Genomic DNA, 19,491 nt, shown 5'->3' on the forward strand with positions numbered 1-19,491 from the left:
CTGAGCACATTTCACATGCCTCTTTGGAAGCAAGAACCTGGCTTGTGCTTAGGACAGACGGGGGAAGAGTCTAAAAGCTCAGGAGGGAAAATTATCTCTGAAGCCTTACGTTTAATTAAGCCCAGCCTTGACTGGTCTTAGCAGGAGGTCTAGACCTTGTCGCTGCCTGGGTCCAAGCCCCAGCAATGTCCCCCCAGTTCAGATGGGGAGATCTTGCAGGGCTCTGGGCTGGGCTGGAGCATCGTGACCTTCTCCAGCCAGAGCTTATTTGCTCACTTCCTTTCCGGAGGTCAGGGTAGGTCAGACGGCAGACTTCACCTCTGGACCGATTCACCGTAGATCTTGACATTTTGCCTAGATAATGGCAACTTGTTCAGTGGCCCTAGGCAAGGAATATTAGATGCCAGACAAGTAGTAAAGAATGGTGAGTGCGTTTTTTGCCCTATGTCTGCTGAGAGAGAAGATGGGCTGGCAGTTTGGTGTGGGGGGGGGGGTGGGGGGGGTGGGGGGGTGGAATGGGGGAAGGATGTTCCTTCAGAGTGATCCTCAGTGGGCCTCATTTCATGAAGCAGAAATTCCTGAAAAGTGTTTTTCCAATTTTGGTGGACACTTTATGGCAGGGGGCAGGAGTGCAGTTTTAAAGAACCCTATAATTCCATAAAAATGATCGTTTTTTTGTATAGCAGATCAATCCAGTCTCTTTGATGGATTTGTAGTTTCTTGGACCACACGTGCTTCTGGCTTGGCTGCCTCTCCTTAGCCTGGAAGCCTTCAGCACAGTGTGCTATAGGATCTGACCTGCTTTATTTGGTGATGCTGCTCAGAGTGGATCCTTAGGCCTAGAGCGAGCGGGCCAGGGTTGGTTAGAACTAAAGAATGTGTGAGTGTCTGGCTGCAGTTGGTTCAGTGTGGGGAAGACCCCAGCAGGGTAGACAGGGTCCATCTTGCAGACAGTGTAGAAACGTGAATTTCCGTGCCTTCAGAAGGAGAGCCTGGCTCTGAATATACGGTGCTAGGGAAACCTGTATTCACATACAGCATCTCCGTCAGGAAAGGTGAGAAAGTCTTCACTGTGTCTTACAGATTAGGTTAGACATCCAGAACACCAGCTGGGCTGGTGGTCTTCCCGCTGTAATTAGCTGTGTTAAGAGCTAGAAACTTGGATGCCATATTGGCATGCCTCAGCTCCTTGATCCACCAAAAGTCACCACTGGAAGGGGCCTTCTCAGCATTCGCAGGTGCTACGTAATAAAAAGATTCTGTGGTCAGATAAATTTGGGAAACCCAGGGTTAAATCAAGTTTAATAAGTTTCTTCATTGTGGAACTTCTCAGAGTCTGTAATGTGCCTAATGTGTATCTCGAATCTGCCGAAGGGGCAGAGACTGCATTTCTCTCAAACTTACTTGACCACAGAGCATCTCTAGGCGGCCTGCTTCCAGCCACACTTTGGAAACCTCACTCAGGAACAGTGTGAGTCTCGACTTGGGTGTGTGCATCATCATCTCCTGAATGCAGGTGCTATGGTTTCTCTCCTAGGGTTTCTGCATTTCTGACAAGTTCCCAAGTGATGCTGGTGGGCCAGGGACCACACTCAGAAACACTGGTCGTAGACTTACCCCTTTCTTTCATGGAGAAGGAAACAGCTAAACCAAGGAGTATTTACTAATGGTCACTACCCTTAATTGAGCCAGGCACCTTGGTAAGCATTGCTCACAACTGTTTCTAAAGGCAAGTGTGAGGATGGCAGTCAGTCACCAGAAGGAGGTAGTACAGTGCAAATAATTACACTGTGCTGTTTGCAAATCACTGCAGAAGGACTGGTCTGTAGAGACCAGTCCAGGTCCTCCTGTCCTTGGCAACATGATTGGAAATGGGAATTCTGTATCTGTTTTAATTGTCTGGGCCTTAGTTTCCTCATCTGTAAATGGAAGAGGATAGAAATTACTTTTATGGATACTCACTACTTTTTCTAGCATTCCATTTTATTTTTGCTCTGAGTTATTTCTGTTTCTGGTGCTCTCCTCCCCTGTCCAACCTCTCAGTAGTCACAGGAGCTGGTGCCGTGCTGAGGTGTCAGAGACTTCAGTGTTATCCTACGGGGGCACCGTGTTTCAGAAAAGCCTGCCTAAAGAAGAGTGATGGTAGAACCCCAAACAGTGCCCCCCCCCCAATAGTAAATTCTAGTGGTAATCCCTTAACTTTACTGGGTAATGAACTCGTGGTAATCGCTAAATTCTCGTGGAGAAGCGTCCCAGGGTCTTGTTGCTTCTTGACTTGCAGGTCATAATCTGATGGCGTGTTTAGCAGTTTCTGGCACAGAGTCAGTGTTAGTTTGGATCATATATATCATTAAAGGTTCTTACAGGGACTTGAGAAGCTGCTGGGATTGTAGGCAGGATTGCGAGTGGGCTGTGTGTGCGCGTGTGTGCACGCGCATGTGCGCACACGACAGGATCATTGTCTTACGTGGAAGGTCAACTGCATAGACTCATTCCTGCTGAATTGCCCATGGAGAGGGAGTCCAGGGAACCACGAGTTTCCCCAGCGTTTATGATGTACGAAAGCAGCCGCTAGGCGATGGGCAGGAGTGGCTACTAGTGATCTGGGGCCAAAAGCCACAGCAGAACAAGGAGCTCGAGCGGGTGTCCTCCCCACCCCCTGGAGGACAGCAGTGGTTAGCACAAAACACCTTATTCACCTGGACCAGCTGCCTGCTGGGAACTCCGTTTGCTCAGTTTGCTCCTGAACTTCCCTACCTGCCCTGCTGCCCAGGAATGTTGGGGAGAAACTCATCCTTGCCTTGGGGGGGGGGGGGGGGGGGGGACGGACACTGCCCTCTGCGGGCAAATGGGTGCCACTGCACCTCAGACCTGAAAGAGGGGCAGGCTTGGATGTCTGTGGAGTAAGTAGTGCAGTGAGAAGGGCCCACCTTGTTGGCAAGGGCAGTGGTGTCCAAGCCATGGTGCACGAGAGTCATGAATTTCAGGGCCTCTGTTGACTCCATCACCACCACATCCTCCCTGAGAATCAGCCAATGGGCTGAGCTGAGTACCGTCTATCCTGGACCCCACAGCCCAGAGTCCGCCTGCTTATCACCCTGGAGTACTTGGGGGTTCTAGGCCAGGCTGACTACGGTGCTCACGTGCGAGGCTTGTGTGGGTGGCGAAGGCCCAGCATGCGTGACAGGTTAGCTGAAGCTGGGTGGGTGTGTGGGAGATGAAGGGCCGCCTCCTTGCAGTCGCTGTCACCAACAGTCATGCCATCCACTGCGCCCCCACCCCCTGGTCAGACCTCCCTCTTCCTGTGTCTCTGAAACACCAACATGTCTTGGCCTCATGGGGCTCAGCGCCCCAGCCCCACACCCAGGCAGCACCAGTCGCCACCACTGTGCTCCCTCCGGCTCCAGCGTGCACAGACCCATCCCCTCCCGCTGTGTGTTTAGGTTCTCAGCCCCCCACCTGCCCCCGGGCTGTGTCCCAGTCCTGTCCTTTACCACCTGTCTCAGGAAGGCAGCTCCAACTCTGCCCTTTGCTTAGTGAGCAAGTGGATTCAGATGCACAAAGCCATAAGCCATGGGTAGGTATGAAATTTGTCTTCATCTTTCTGTCTTCCTTTCCTCCCTTCTGCCTTTTCCCCTGCACCCCTATACTCTTCCCTCCCCCTTCCTTCCTGTCCTTCCGCACTTCCCTCCTTTATTTCTCTCTCCTTTATCCTCCATGTGCTCCTAAATTCCTAAAGTGACCTCTTTTTTAGCGTACCTGCATGCAAAGAGTTTTTGGTCCCTTCTCTTAATTGTTACTGAGTGTTGGACGACCCTGGCCCTGCCTTAATGAGCGTTAGCGCCTGCTGGTGCCTCCCAAGGAACACAGCTTTGCCCCCTCACAGTGAGGGCGGGGGCGGCCCTCTGGAGCTGGTAACCTGATTTCTGGGAATGTCTGATACAGTCCCTCAGGAGATCCCCAGAATGATTCCTGGTATGGGCAGAAGCTCAAAATGCATCTGTGGACCTTTTAGGTTCCCATTTCCTGAATAAGTGAGGCCAGATGCTGCTGCCCCAGGTTGGGATGGAGTCTCCCGGTATGGCCCCTCGCCCTGACTCGGAACCAGACAGGAGAGAGCCACCCTGTGAAGAGGTCCTGGGGTAGAAGGAAACGCTAAGGACTTGCGCATGTGTGCCAGGACAGAAGGCCAGGGATCCTGTGTCAGCTTTGTCTGGGGCCCACTCCTGCACAGCCCAGCCTTTAGAATCAAGTTATGAGAGCTAGTGGAGCCTGAGCCCGGAGCCTGACCCCACTGGGTTCTGTGCACATGGGGATGTCCTTCAGAATACCCAGATATCAGTTGATTTCTCCACCTCCCCCAGAATGCTGCTTTATTGTTTATGCTTTGGAGATGTAAGATGCCATGTGAAAAGAGGGTTCTCCAGCAAAGTCCGTTTTATTAAACCATTGAAGTAGGTTTGTCAGGGCGAAGTTCCTTCCAGCATTGCATTCTACTCTAGAAACATGGGCCAGACCCAGGTCATAGATCCATCTTTCGCCTCCTGTCACCCTGGGAGGGAGCCACCCAGCCCTCCTGAGTATCTCTTTGGTGTGATTTGTTCTCTCTCCTCCAGGACAGAGGAGCCGTGGTGAATGGGCTTTTTTTGCCTCTGTCCAAAGGCTCAGGTGCAAAACGGACGTTGCCAACAGATGGATATCTGTTAAAGCCAAAGTGCACTTGCCCTTCTGTTCGTTTCTTCACGTTTTCCTCAGCATAAGACCGGGAACATTCTGCTAAGTGGACAGAGCATCACTTGATCCATTTGTTTTGTTGCTGGCCTTCCATTTTAGAAACCTAATGGAAGAGAAAGGGCTACAGGTCCTTCTCAGCAGAGTGAGCAGAGGGCGTGGGGTACCAGGCACCCCACAGTACCGAGAGGCCAGAACCCCTTTTCTAAAAGAACCAGGAGCAGAATCTCAAAAATGTCTTGGCCAGACAACTGGTATGGATGGGTCGTGAACCACCCCTTCCTTGTCAAAGCAGGTAGACGTTTCCACACCCTGCCTAGAAAACCATTAGGCAGCCTGCCTCCTAGCCCAGGCCTTGCTGAGTGAGTGCAGAAACAGACTCACTGGCCAGACTTTAGCCCAGCAGTGGGAGCATGGGAGCTGCTGGACCCGGCGTGCTCCAGAGCTGGATCCTCGCTGAGAGCTCGGCCCCTGTGTTCATCAGGGGATGTGGAAGGTTTCTCAGGGCCCTGTTCTGATACTTTTCAGCCCCGGCGGGGGGGGTGGGGAGCGGGGGGGGGGGGGGGTCCTGCCCACTGGTAAATGTAAAAGGGCACCATCTTTGAACAGTGAAGGGGTGGCCGTCCGACAGGATGCCCTGTGAGGAACGAGAATGTCCACTGGGAGCCCCGGTTCACTGCCTTCTCCCCACATGTCTTTCCAGATGCGCTGGCTCCCTCCCTCCGAGGCTACTTCTCAGGGCTGGAAGTCCCGTCAGTTCTGCTGAATACTATGTAAGTACTTGGCTTGAGTAACGGCCCGTCAGGCGCCTAAATGCACCCCGTCCAAAGCAGATGCTGCCCTGCGCCCACAGCCGCCTCGCTACCTGCGCTCGCCCGCCGTCCGCCCGCCATCCGAAAACTCGCGGCGGAGCTCCTCTGTGGTGCCGCGTCTCTCTGGGAGATTTCTCCTGGGATCGAGGGAGAGGGACAGATGGTACTCTAGCTTAAGACACCGAGTCCTGGCCTTCCACTTCATAAATCAGCAGCCAGTGCTAGTGTTCCCGTCAGGTGTCCGCACGTCTGGCTAGGAAACAGCGGTTCACCTGCTGCTGGCGTTGAACAGCCATCTTCGTCCGGTTACAGGCGCGCCTCATCCCCCCGAGCACGTAGTACTGTGTCGTGGGAGTCTTAGCGATTTATCAGAATTACCTTTCCCTGCATGCATGCACAGTAGAACTTTGAGTAAGTTCTAATCTTTTTTGACTGAAGGCCAACAGTGTGCTCTTTCCAGTAGGCTTTCCTTAAAGTTTCTTATCCTGAAGGAAGCACTATGCTAAAATGGCATCTTCGTGCCATTTTATTTTAGGCCTTTTCCGAGAACCACCAAATGAGGGGTTTCTTTTTTTTTTTTTTTTTTTTTTTTAAGATTTTTAAGTAAACCGTACGTTCCCTAGGTCAAGAGTTGCATGCTCCACTGACTGAGGCAGCCAGGCGCCCCCAAATAAATTCTTCTCCTGTAAACATATCACTTGTATAAAATTCCAGATGCCTTCTTTAATTCAGTATCTTGACTGAATTTTGGTTAAATACAAAGCACCATTATTCTGAACTCTAATATGGTGTGTACATTTGGGGAGTCTGCCTTAAATGGAAGAAAGTCTATGTAATGTTACAGTTCTATGGTCTACAGTTCTCTTAGTTTATATCATATCTTCACAAAACAGAAGAAAAACTTTCATGAAACTTTTCATGAACTAGACCTTCAGCCATTTAGAAATGCTTAAGAGTTCTTGTAAAATTATGTACATACCTCTACCTAATGCAGGGTCAGCACAGAGCCCGACCTGGGGCTTGAACTCTAAGAAATAGATGACGAAGGGTGCCTGGCTGCCTCAGTCGATTAAGTATCCAACTCTTGGTTTCAGCTCAGGTCATGATCTCACAGTTTTATGGGTTTGAGCCCTGCATCGGGCTCTGCTCTGACAGTATGGAGCCTGCTTGGGATTCTGTCTTCCTCTCTCTTTGCCCCTCCCCCACTCACATTCTGTGTCTCAAAATAAACTTAAAAAAAAAAAAAAATGTCAGATTATGACCTGAGCCAAAATCAAGAGTCAGATGCTTAACCAACTGAGCCACCCAGCCACCCCTAGATTCCTTTTCTAAAACTACTTGTATTTGTCCCTTATTCTGAAATTATGGTCCGTTATCTGTTTTATATGAAATGGTAATGTTAGTGAATGGCAATTCTATTTTAAATGTATTTCTTAGAAAAAAGTCAGCAGTCCATTTAAAAATTTAAAAAAGAATTTAAAAGTGTTACTGTTTTTTGAAATCTAAAAACTTAGTGTTTAGGGAAGACTTTTTCTTCCTGAAAAAAACATTTTTAAGCTTTGAGGCGTATTCTAGGGTGGGTCCATTACATCTAGGACTTCCCGAGTCCATGTTCCACATCCGTATACCCATGATTAATTTTTTAAATGGCGTGTCCCCAGCACTTGCTTCTTCACTTAGAAAAGCCTCAGTCATTTCATCATGAGGGACCTTCCCTCCATTCCCAGGATGATGCTGGTACAGCGCTGTCATGTGGCTCCAGAAGGCACTGCTTGTGTGCACCTCTGTGTCCCACGACTGTGCTCCTCTCTCAGCTTTCAGAGGCTGGTAGGTGTCCACCTGGAGGCGGCGTGGGTTAGGTAACTGGAGATTCTGAAGCTCCCAAAAGAGTTGATGGGTTGAAATAGGTCTGGCATTCAGTGTAAGTGGCTGGTTGAAGAAGTTGTGGAAACTGGAAGAGAGGTGGACAGGAAGGAACCTCGAGGCTCACCAAGATGTAGAAGGTCAGCAGAGGATGAGCAGCTCATCGAGAATGAAGTGACCAGAGTTGCAGAGGAGGGCTGGAGCCCGGAAGTTTGGCAGCGGGGAGCTGCTCGGTGAGCAGTATCGAATGGTGTAGGAAAGTTGAGGAAGAGAGAATACACTTGAATTTGGCGGTTTCAGTTGGCAAAGTATAGTGGTGGCATTTGGCCTGAGGAAGGATTTTTTTAAGCATTTATATAGGCCAAGGGAAAAACGATCATTAAGCAGTTGCATGGTTCCAGCCAATAAGATCTGCACTTTGTTTATACCCCCTTCCCCACGGACCTATCTTACCAGAGATCTAGAGGCAGCAGTGGCTGCTGAAGAAGGGCGAGCTAGCAGTTTCCCCCTTCAGATGTGTGGCCGGTGAAACTGTCGGGTCTGTGTGCAGATGGGACGTCTCCTGTGGATGCATCGTTTGTTCTGAGCTAAACTTGGGCCACAGGCCTGACTCCTTCCTCGGGGTCTAGAGGGAGCAGAGGAGAGGTATTAGCGAAGAGGATGGATGATTGTACTCATTACCACCACGCTTGGGGGTCAGGACTCCAATCTCCCATCCTGCCTGAAGTTAGACCGGTTCAGGGTGGATCCATCACTCAGGTTCCTTCTAGTCTCTTGGATCAAGTCCTTTCCAAGACAGCTAATAATCCAGGCCATGTAATTTTAGGGAAATGTAAATTAGAATTGAAAACCATGGTTCTGATGAAATAATAAACGTTTTAGTATAAAATGAATCTTTCAAAAAGGCCAAATGTGGGATAGGTGCCACCAGAGGCACCACTAGGCCACGTGGCCTTCCTCTGTTAATCAGAGGAGACTTCCTTCCTCTGTGGAGAGATGGCACCCGAATAGAAAACTAGAGCAGGAGTGACGTCTGGTGTCAGATAGGACGACCAGTAAGCAGACTCAGATGGCCGTCACGTCCAATGTGTGGAGCACTGGGATGCCGCACTTCCAGATCCCCAACAGTCAGGGCCTGTTTCGTAGGGGCCCCCCAGGGAGTTTTCATTTACTCACTTTGACCTATTTCTAAAGGGAAATCAGTGACTAGACGAGAAAAGTAAGCAAGCTCTTTATTCTGTAAATAAACATATATTATGTGTCTGCTACGTACTAAATATAAGAACGTAAACAAGGCCTGTGCCCCTAAGGAACTCCAGTTCTAACGGCTGGGCGTCATGGATACACGTTTTAAAGAGAGTTAGCACTCAGGCTGCTCCAGGATGAACCTGTTAGGAAGGTCCCAGAGGCACGTGTGGGTGTGCGTGTGTTTACTGTCATTGGTGGCATAAATAAGGCCATCAGAGGTGTAAGTGTAATTGGTGTTTTGGTTTGTTCATCATCTTGCTTGATGGTGTTTAGTCTGGCTATGAGCTATGTCTGCACAGCACTAGAGTTCTGCTAATGGTCCAGCCATGAGGTGGACAACCCCAGATTATGTGCTAATCATTGAAAATGATCCATTTTCCAGATATGTTGAGAACAGGAAAGCATGAGCAAATTTTTTTTATTTTTGAGAGAGAAAGAGTGGGGGAGGGACAGAGAGAAAGGGAGACAGAATCCGAAGCAGGCTCTAGGCTCTGAGCTGTGGGCACAGAGCCTGATGCAGGGCTTGAACCCACGAACAGTGAGATCATGACCTGAGCTGAAGTCGGACGCCCAACCAACTGAGCCACCCAGGCGCCCCTGTTTATTTTAAAATTTGGGTTGTTTTTTTTTGTTTTTTTGTTTTTGTTTTTGTTTGTTTTTTTTTTTTTTAGTAATCTCTACACAAAACTTGGGGCTCGAGCTCACAACCCTGAGATCAAGAGTCGCATGCTCTTCTGACTGAGTCAGCCAGGCACCCCCAGCATGAGCAGTTTTTAGTAACTTTTTACAGAGAATGCAAATTACACAGCTTTTCCTGTTGGGTATCCAAATATAGTTTAATAATAATAATAATAAATTAGGAGCTGGGGTGGATATGGGAGGGTGTTCTTTAAGAACTCCTATAATTTCCCTGGCCATGGACCAAGACCATAGCACAGAAATTATAAGCACATGTAGTTACAGCACCAACAAAGGAGCGAAGGACATGGCAAGAGATAAGACTGGAATGTAAAGCTGTGTGTATGTATTCCTTATGTTTTGTTTTGGGAGGAACGGGCTAGTTTGTCTCTGGCCATGAGCACAAGGGTCTTGGGGATGCTGCCATTGTCCAGGGAGCCCCAGGCACTGGAGGTCACGACAGAGCTTGGAACTCAGCACTGTGGCTCCTGCAGGGACCCCTGCCTTCTCCTTAGAAGAGTCCCAGGCGCCATGCTTTCTGCCGCAGCACACGTGCCCAGGAACCAGGGCGGTGCTTGTGCCTGAGTTGCCTCTCCCATCCTCCTGTTAACTGCGTCTCCTGTCTCACTTAAATTCATTAATGCAGTAACTTATCCAGTGAACATCTGCAGCAAGCAAGGTAGTATTCTGGCTGCTGAGGTTACAGGAGCAACGAAAGCAGACAAAATCCTTGCCTGCGTGGAGCTCGCTTTCTGTAACAGGGCCAAGATGGCTGATACACTACAATTAAACATAAGTAGTCAGGCGGTAAGAAGTGCTAAGGGGAAAACAAGCCAAGCGAGGGAGGAAGGTAAATGTTCTGGGCCGGCAGGCGCCGTATGTCACAGGAGAGCAGAGGGGCCAGGGTCAGCCTGGCACTTAGCATTTAAGCGGAGACCCAGAGCTTCCCCAGAGCTATGTGGGTGCCCTTTTCAGAACAGACTCACTTAACTCAAGTTTAGAGAAGAATTTAACTTCTCCAGTCTTGTTGCCTTCCCCTTTGCCAAGCCACCCAGGCCTGTGCTGCAGCGGGCTTACGCTGGAGCAGAGAATGTGCCCAGGCAGCTTGCAGTTTAGCCCTGGGTGCCGATTTGCTTTCTCTGAGCGGGGTCTCCGTTTTCCCAGTGAGGAGCCACGTGCCCTGGTTCTGACTCCCTGAGCCCGGGGTCTGGTAGGTTCCTGGTGAGTTGTAAAGGCAGGGCCGGGACTGTGTGCGGGGCACTCCTTCCAGCCACTGCCATGCATTCGCAAGTGCCCTAAGCTACGGCACCACAGACATCTGCTAGCCACAGAAGCACCCACTGAGCTCATCTACGAACCACCACTGTCAGGAAGTGTGGCCAAAGCTGTGATCTCCCTGCTTTTGCCTGTTACCTGTTTTCTGTGAGTTTGGCGGGGAGAGCTTCAACACCCCTGAGCACGTGCTTCGGGAGAATTGCCTGACGGTCCCTGGGAGAAGTCAAAAGAGGGCAGCTGCGTCTGATGACCAGGATATAGGGTCCCGGTGCCTTCACAGAAAAGGTCAGGGCCACCTACGAGGGCCTTGTCCCACCCCCCACCCAACCTTCCCTCCTTCTCGGCTGGAAGGGGAAGTTCAGAAGGCCTGCGTGTTCACTGTAAAGTTGAAAACGAATACAATTTGGACTTGCCTCTGGTGTTTTATGCTTTGGGGCTCCCTCTCACGGGGTCCCTGTAGAACAGACAGGCGCGTGCACCGTCCCTGCCCATGGCGGATGGGGGAGCTGGCGCGCCAACAGGTGCTGCTGTGGTGCTGCCCTGTGCTGCCAGACCCTGGGGGGATGTGGCTGGAGGTGGGATGTCCTGAAAGTGCAGTGTTGGTCTGGCCTTCCTGGGAGGCACCCGAGGCGCCCTCCCTCGAAAGTTCTTGGCACGTGCGGATCAGATGGAGGATGTGCGGGGCGCTGATGGGTTTTGTTTGCAAAGACGCGTATTTATTTTCCTGTCCTCAAGTGACCCAACCTTTCCTAGGAAACTGGAATTTCATCTACTTCTAATATTTTTAAAGTGAAATTCTGGGGAAAATTTTCTTTTTTCCTTAGTTCTGTGAAGAGAGCTGTCCTGGGAAGGCAGGCTTTCCGTCAGCCTCACTTGTGATCCCAGGGGACAGTTCAGCCCCGGTCCAGTCTCCATCCGAACCCCGGTGGGGTGTGGGGGAGCTGCATCCCGTGCCGGCAAACCAGTGAGACCGTAAGGGGAAGCTGAGGTTTGCAGCAGCACCCTGTGCGCCCCCGTTCACGAAGCACTGCGTGTCTGAATCGGCCCCTGTGCAGGAAGGAGAGTAGCATCGCCCGGGGCCGGACATTCAGGCCTGTTACGGGGAACACGGCCTCTGGCGTCCTCGTGCTGGGAGTCAGCTTCCTGCATCGGCCCTGGAATTCTTGTGAAAACCAGCTGGCTCAGAGGCAGTCATGCCTGCAGAAGAATATTAAGAATTTATGATTTGCTGGATCTCAGCACCTTCATATTTCAAAATTCTCAAACCCTAGGGAATGGGATATAGTCACAAATGTTTCGTTTTAGTTTTTGTTTTCCAGAAGGTGCTTAGAGCAAAATCGAGCTCATTGGTGCATGTGACCGCACAGGATCCTCCTGGAGAATTGCTTTTATGGCCTTGAGCTGATCAAAGTTGTGGTCTGAGGCAGCTCCTGGAGTTGTTTGGGTTTGGGGCGCTTCCTTTCTTTGGGGGCTGGGGGAGGGCCTTCAGGTCCTGAGCCCTCTCCCCGATGGGGCTTCTGAGCGGTCCCGGGGACCCGGGTCTCGGGACTGTGTGTGCAGCTTTGCTCTGCCCCGCCACATGGTGGATACGCTCGTGCCCCTGAGTGAGCGTGTGAAGACCGCGTCTCCCATGGCACGCTTCTCTCCAGGTGCCCTTCCCCCTGGGCGCCACACTCAACTGCCAGAGTCCTTCCCCTCTGACCACGTCCTGAGACTTCGAGCTGAGAGCTTCCGTGCCACTGGCGTAAGGCCGTTCTCACGTGGTACCTGTCCCCCAGCTCCGCATCGGAGGCCTTTGGTCCCTTTGGCATTGGCTCTCTGCTCTTTGCCCTACAGAACAGGCTGGCCGTCAGGCCTCAGGGAACCCGAAGAGTGGGCCGGCCCCGGGTTGGAGGTCACTGCACCCTGTGAATGGCTGATCTCTTCCCCCATCGCAGGTTCCAGGTGTGTGATGGTGGCTGCGATCTGTCTTGTGGGTGTTAATGCCATCTTTGGCGGTGGCGACCGTACTCGAGCTGTTCCACGAAACTGGAGCGTGCCGGTGAGTTCCACGGTCAGAGGCCGAGCAGGCCCTCGGGGAAGTGGCATGTCCCGGGCAGGGCACGGTGGTGTCAGCCCAGGGTGGGAGGTAGTCCCAGGCCCTGGGTGACGGGGCCCAGCAGTCTGGGTGTTCCCACCCCCAGATGGTTCTGATGGGTGCTCTGGGCGGAGACATGCTGTGGGGAACGCTGGGGTCAGGGCTTTGCTCTCCATTAGCTCCTCCAGCCCCAGCCTGCGTAGGGAAGGGCACCCTGGGAGAGCAGGCTCTCGCAGCACCTCACCCTTCCCTGGTGGGGCCGATGCCTGGCAAGGCTGTCCACACCGCCTTGGCCCACAGCCTGTGGAAGGAGCTGTTCCACCTGAGGGGGTTTACAGATCAACGACACTTTGCCCTTCGAGCCCTTAGACCGTTTTTGGAAATTAACCATTTTGGTGAGACTCTTTTTTAGATGTAGTATGTATATATTCCTTCTGACTTATGAATCCAATTATACTGAACATAGTGCAACCCTTTCCTGATGACTCAGACATTCTTGTGACCCTCTTTGGGAAGAAGTGGTTGCCCTTGGGCACAACTGAGGTAGGATTCTTACTGAATTCCTCCGACTCTGGACTTTCCTTCTGGGTGATGAGGGTGATTTTGGTGATCTGTTCATCTCTTCAGTTGATATCAGCTGTTCCTCCTTAATTCATCAGCTTCTAGCAGCATGTGTTGTCTTAAAACAATAACGTAGCGTTCCCAGAGGTGACCGGCCTGCCGGGTGCGACACGAGGGGCTTCTAGCCTCTCTGGAAAACTTGGCCTTGAACAACAGCCATGCCAAGGGCAGGCCAACGGCGGTATGTCTCGGCCCAAATAAGGCAGCAAATTTCATCCCTAAAAGGGGCCTGTCAAGAAAAGATGAGTCAGAAAGAGGGCAAGATTCCTGCTAAGGACAGAGAACCAAGCAGATCTAGCCAAGGAGGTCGTTAGCACATTTTTGGGACTTAGGTAATTTCTTGCTCAGAATAGCGCCCGTCCATTGGCAGACACACCTCGGGTGCCAGGTTTCGGATCCTACCTCCTCCTGCCTGGACAGGAACCCAGCAACCTGCACTTGGGGTCTTTTTCCCCCACTGATGGGTTTCTCCCACTGACCAAACTTACAACAGGTAAACGTTTTCCACATCATGGAGGGTGGCTAATATTTATCCCACTAATTCCAGAGCTTTCTAACACATCCGATTCTCCTTTTGCCATGGTTCTTTTAGTAGCAATGCCCATGCTCTTCTTACCGATATCACCTGGTAAAACTTTCTTAAAAGTCAAGTTTTGTTGGGCTCTTTTCTCCCTCTGCTCTGGCAAACTTTAAGGACCCATACAATTTTTTGGAAGCAAGTTAGAATGGTTTTTTTTTTTTAATGCAATAAATTGACCCAAACATCAGCAATTCAGGGCAAATGCGGATCAGCCCCGTCAGGAAGCGGCAGCTGGAGCACAGGGTGACTTCATTTAGACAGCGGAAGGGCCTGGTGACCCAGAGCAGACAAGAGGTGGGGGTGGATCCGGGACTCGGGGAGGAGCGGAGTTGGGTTGTGGGCCGCTGGCCAGCATGGGCTAGACAGGGTGCAAGGTGTCGTCAGCACTAGCCATGTTCACCTTGGGGCTTGCCAGTTCTGGGGCCGTCCGTGGAAGATCGAGTTTGGAGGAGGCCTGACATTAGCACTGCTTCTGGCCTGCCCTCATGAGCCCTCGGAGGGCCTGGACCGTGAGGAGGCTGAGCCTTCTCTGGCCAAGTGTGGAGCTGGAACCCACACGGGGAAGCAGCTTACTGGCCCATGCTTTGTGCTGGTTTCTGGGGCTGACAGGCGCACATGGGGAGAGGTGGCCGGGGGTGTGTGTGTGTAGAATGTGGGGGAGGAGTTTCCAACTCCAGAAGACTGTTCTGGAGACTCGAGACTATGAGCGTTTTTAAATGTTAGTAGCTAGGCTTTTTATTACAAATTAATACTGGTATTTGATTTTTTTAGGCCAACAGGTATAAAATGAAAACTGTGTCCCATGTTCATTGGGAGTTGGGTTGGGGGGGATATTCCTTACCTGACTTTGGGGAGAAATGAATACATGTTGGAGAGACTCTTGGGGAAGAATCACCAGTAAATAGGTCAAGTGCATGTAGAAGGATGGGGGAAACAGTCTCATTGTCGGGAGAAAGAGCTCCAGTTGAGTCCGGGAGAAGCAGCCACGGCCAGGGCTGGCGTCGCTCCTGAGCTACCGGCAAGTGCCTTGGCCCCAAACCCAGCAGCAACCCCTGCACCGAGGGCCACAGGCCGACCTTTTTGAGGACAACTGACACGAAAGGTTTCCGAATTGTAGAATATTCTTTCAGAGAGCAGCATTCTCCGTGCTCTTCAATGGACTGTTGTGCTTGACCCCAGACTAGATTGTCTACGTGCATTTTCCTCCCTGTGTGTCCTGTCACGTGCACGGTGTGGTTCAGCCCCCACCCCTTCAGGAAAGGCTCTGTGGGGAGAGGCCGCCCTGCAAACGGAGCCTGACCCCACCCCCCCCACCCAGCCCCCACCCCTCCGTGGTGCGCTGTGTTCCCGGATGTCTCTGTGTTCTGTTTAAAATGTCCTTGTTAATACATTCCAAGGTTTGAACTCCGTTCTTAGCTAAACCCCTTCCTTGTTTACAGGGACTGAAATAGCCACATTCTGACCTTCTGTTCAGTCTGGGAACATCTATGGCAATGTGGACGCATTCTTTTCCCATGTGAGAATTACATCTACACGGCACAGTTATGGAAAAGCTCGGGAAACTATCAGCTCTCCTCCCCTCTCTTCTCTCTTCCCTCCTCCCTTCCATGGGTTTTCACCTCAAAGCCTTCCTAATCAGCCAAAATTACCCAGCCCCACACACCTTGCTTCCTGTGCAAGGAGGAAGGGGACAGAGTGATGGGAGGTCAGGGTGGGCTGCTTATTGTCCGGGGAAGCCAAAAGCACCCTCCCACCCCCTCCGCCCCCCAAACTGCTTCCTGGGGCAGCCCCCCGTCAGGGCCAGAGCGGCCCCATGCAGGTGCTGAGGGTGCTTCTCAGAGGGGGGTGTGATCAAGTCTTAGGGTCACATGCCATTTATTACCCATCGTTCTTGTCTCCTTTGCTGCCCCAGAGTGCAAGTGTCGGAAGTTTTGCTACACGCAGGTAACGATGTCTGGGGTGGAGAAACGAGGACATAGTCTTAGGGAGGAAAATTATCCTTCAGGAGGCCAAACCAATGGCCTGGACAGGGAGGACTCCTTGTGAGGACGCCGAGGAGAAAGGCCTGCAGGCTGAAGTGCCCAGGGAAGGCCAGAGAGGTGGCACTCCCTCCGAGTTCTGAGAGGAGTTTGTGAGGACAGAAGAAGGGGGATGTAAGCATATGCCCCACAGGTTCTTGTCAAAAGTGGGTTCTGACCAAGCTTTGAGGGCCTCGAGGGAAGTGGTAGGGATTCGGGTCTTGGGGAGGCAGGCGAGGGGTTTTCAGAAGCTTTGTCACCTTGCCCGCAGCAAAATGAAGAATCAAGTTAGACATACCGGGAGAGGCAAACCCAAGACGGTGATGGTGGTGTCGGGAATTAGCAGTCGTCCGTGTCACCAGGGGCCGGGTGGAGGGACAGTGACACAAGTGGCGGGGGCGGGAGCTGGAGCCGTGTTATGGTGAGGCGGTGAGTCTGGGTTCAGAGGTGGTGCCTTTGAGGTCACGGCAGCAATGTCCAGGGCACAGCTGACAGCGATGGGGACAACTGGGAACTGGCTGTGGAACCAGAAAGGCCAGCAGTAGCAACGTGCACTTACCCAAGGATGGTTGTTGAGCAGAGAAGGCAGACCCGCTGGGCCCCTGCCCAGGGCTGGAGGACACCGTGGGCACCTGATCCAGCCTAAGCCCACGGGCAGGTGTGCACACACATGGAACATGGCCTGTGCTCCTCCGCCTGTCCGTTCAGTCCTTCCTCTCTGTCCCTGAAGGCAGTGTGGCAGCTTGGGTTTCAGCAAAGTCTCAGTAATGATTCAAGACTGCCCCCCCTCCTTTTTTTTTTGCCACGTCCCTGCGTGGGGTCTGGGCTGCCTTCCCAGGATAGCGCTGTGCGAGCCCCACATGCAGGCCCCGCAGGTTCCCAGCATCCAGGGGCTGCCGAGCACCGTCCCCTGTGAATTGTTCCAAAGTAGGAACAGCCATAGGGTGACTGCTGTTCCTAAGAAACGGCTTCCTGGAATCAACACACAGCTCTGACTGCTGGCCCATGATCAAGTTTGGGATGACGTGGAACTTGTCATTCCAGACCTGACAAGCCGCAGGAGGGCAGGGGAGAGAGCATCTCGTGTCCACTTCCTCGAAGCAGGTTTCCGTTTCTGTGGCCGCCCAGACCCGGGGATGCAAGGGGGCACTGCCTCCTCCCAGTCTGGTGGGGAGGCTCCTTCAGTGTAGTTCAAGGGCAGCAGGTCAGGCATTTGAGGGACTGTGAGGTCACGGGGTCATTGGGAAGGTCAGCTGCTCCAGCCCCAGAGATCATGCTTGGCGCCATGGCCCCTGCCACCAGCCCGGGGCTGCTCCGTGCCACACACGCCTGGAGTGTGGGACCCTGGTGCCCCAGGCAGGTTCAAGTCAGGGTGCGGCAATGGGATGTAGCTCTCAAGAGCGGCCCCTGCTAAGTGTCACAGGTCTTGTGACGTGTACCTAAGATGGGGTGTGCATAGTCCCGGCCCACTCTGCTTTCTCCGTCACCAACCATCTGCCAAGTGACCGGTGATCCCCCCGCCTGTGCTGGGCCCCCAGGGGAGGCAGAGCGGTCAAAGTGAGATTTCCAGAAGGAGTCTATCTCCTGCGCTCCTGCCATTTCAGAGAGCTCTGCTGAGAAGATGAGGCAAGGGTGGAGGGTCATGGAGGTCAAGCCTTGCAGAGCTTGACCTGGGAGCATCTCCAACCCCAGGGCTGTCTGGCTGGGCCTGTGAAAAGCACAGTTAACTGATGTACTGGCACCAACTGAATAGTGGCAGCGGGCTCGAGAGACTGGTGAGTGTCACCCGCATATTACAGTTGAGGCTCCGAGTGTCCAGATCCCTGCCCTCGAAAGCTGTACCCCGATTTCTCTCTGGGGGGATTTTACCGTGATCCATGGGTCTGTGGTAACTATGCTGGATCTTCTGACTTGCGGCCCATTGCTTCTGCCGTCATCTACGAACCAGGCCGTGCCAGGGTTTGCCGGGTCGCAGTGCACGTGCAGCCAGCACTGGGCGGGTCTGGTCTGCATAGGAGTATTAGCTCGTCCGGTTAGTGATGTTTGTTCACAGAATGCTTCTCACTTCAGGATTTACTGCTAAATACACATCCTCTTAAATCAGTTTAACTTCAGATAGTTAGATGGGTGGTTACTAATAATGCCATTTTCTTTATAGCTTCCTCCCCCACACACACACAGAAGCATTTCCCTGTTCAAAATTCTAGTGTATGCAGAGCTACTTCTGCATAGACCTTTGTGTGCCTTTTTATTTATTTTTGAGAGAAAATTCCACGCAGGCTCCTCAGTGTCAGCATGGAGCCTGACACAGGGCTCGAACTCACAAACTGAGATCATGACCTGAGCTGAAGCTGGATGCTTAACTGACTGAACCACCCAGGTGCCCCTTTACGTACCTTTTCCACAACCATAAATTTAGGAGTCTGATGTGTTGGTAGAATGGTGAGAAAATGGAGTTGGACAGAGTTAGAGGTTCTGCAGTCTTCACCTAGGTGAAGCAAACACAGGACCGTGATGGAACTCAGCAAAGTCTCAGTGATGATCCAAGACTGCCCCTTCCCCGCCCCCCCCCCTTTTTTTTTTGCCACAAAGCAAACCACATGTGAGCATTTCCTTGCAAGTGCAGGGGAAGAAGGTCTTGAAAGGTTTCTGGTAAGAGATAAATACGTTGCCCGTGTATCTAAGGTGAGAACGTTGCTGCTCTCGTGAGGGATCTTTGAAGGGTCAGGAAATCTGTTCTGTGCACACAGGCTGCTGCAGAGACGCCCCCATGAATGTCCCGGGGGTCTCCGCCCTGAGTAGTCTCCCCTGCGCGGTCCCACAAGCTTGGAGGAGGGTGAGGTCTCCCCTCACACGTGTTCTTTCTGTTTCAGGCTTGAACAAACCTTGCCCAGTTTTGATCCCTTCAAGACTTTGCCACAGCCTCTATCACACATCTGTTTTTCTCGAAGAAAAAAATATAATAAAAATGTTTTACTCTTTTACACTGTATAATTTTAAGATATAGTGTGTTATTTGTGAACGCATGGTCTGACCTTTCTGTACAGTTTGGAGATATTTTCAAACGAAACATAAAAGATGTCAATAAAACCAAGAGAGTGAGTATTTTTATACTAAACATTTTAAGTATGAGAGGATGGGTGATCTTACACTGGGTTGGATCAGTTTTTTGTGCTTGACTTTTGAATGCTTGTTATTAAAAATACCTATTTTTTTCTTCCAAGCCGTATGTTTGAGGCATGTTTTTAAACGTTACAAAATTTCCGGAATCGTATTGTGAATGTATAGCCATCTGCTTGCCTGGCTCGAGTCCAGGGGACGTTAGGACCGTGGTGTGAGGGACAGAGCTGCATCCTGCAGCCCTAGGCGCATCTCCCCCGTTGTAGTAGGACCCTTCCCCAGGACGGTCAGAAGCGTCCAGGAGCTTCTACATGATGGCATGCCGACAGCTGGACAAAGAGGCCTGGCTTTGGTCCGCACTCCTGATCAGAGCGGGCCATCAGCCCCAGCAGCTCCAGAGGAGCCCACGCAAACGGGGGGCCCAGGTTTGGGTTCTGCTGTTTCCTTACATTGATCCTGCTCCCCCGG

At 51.8% G+C, this 19,491-nt stretch overlaps 1 protein-coding gene and 1 long non-coding RNA gene across 13 annotated transcripts in view; one reads left to right on the forward strand and one right to left on the reverse strand.

Moving 5' to 3' along the window:
* The window catches only part of RBPMS (RNA binding protein, mRNA processing factor), a 177,115-nt gene extending 157,989 nt beyond the window's left edge, over positions 1-19,126 (forward strand). For 2 of the 12 annotated variants that reach the window (XR_006596406.1, XR_006596403.1), the window contains 3 exons: positions 5,435-5,504; positions 12,545-12,648; positions 15,325-18,894. Coding sequence is in view for 3 of the 12 variants with exons in the window: in XM_023252435.2 (XP_023108203.2) it covers positions 3,444-3,577; positions 5,435-5,504; positions 18,777-18,782 (210 nt within the window). In the remaining 9 variants the exon portion in view is untranslated. Of the gene's footprint in view, positions 1-3,443; positions 3,578-5,434; positions 5,505-12,544; positions 12,649-15,324 lie in introns of those variants that run through there. The other 10 variants (XR_006596405.1, XR_006596404.1, XM_023252436.2 and 7 more) reach the window with 8 other exon arrangements.
* On the reverse strand, positions 4,420-6,543 carry LOC123384804. The gene is made up of 2 exons (XR_006596413.1): positions 5,597-6,543; positions 4,420-4,837 (listed from the first exon to the last, which is right to left on the reverse strand). It is a non-coding gene; the product is annotated as an uncharacterized LOC123384804 (long non-coding RNA).
* Positions 19,127-19,491: the final 365 nt, after the last annotated feature.

Source organism: Felis catus, chromosome B1 (assembly GCF_018350175.1).
Source record: "Felis catus isolate Fca126 chromosome B1, F.catus_Fca126_mat1.0, whole genome shotgun sequence".
Lineage (NCBI taxonomy): Eukaryota > Metazoa > Chordata > Mammalia > Carnivora > Felidae > Felis > Felis catus.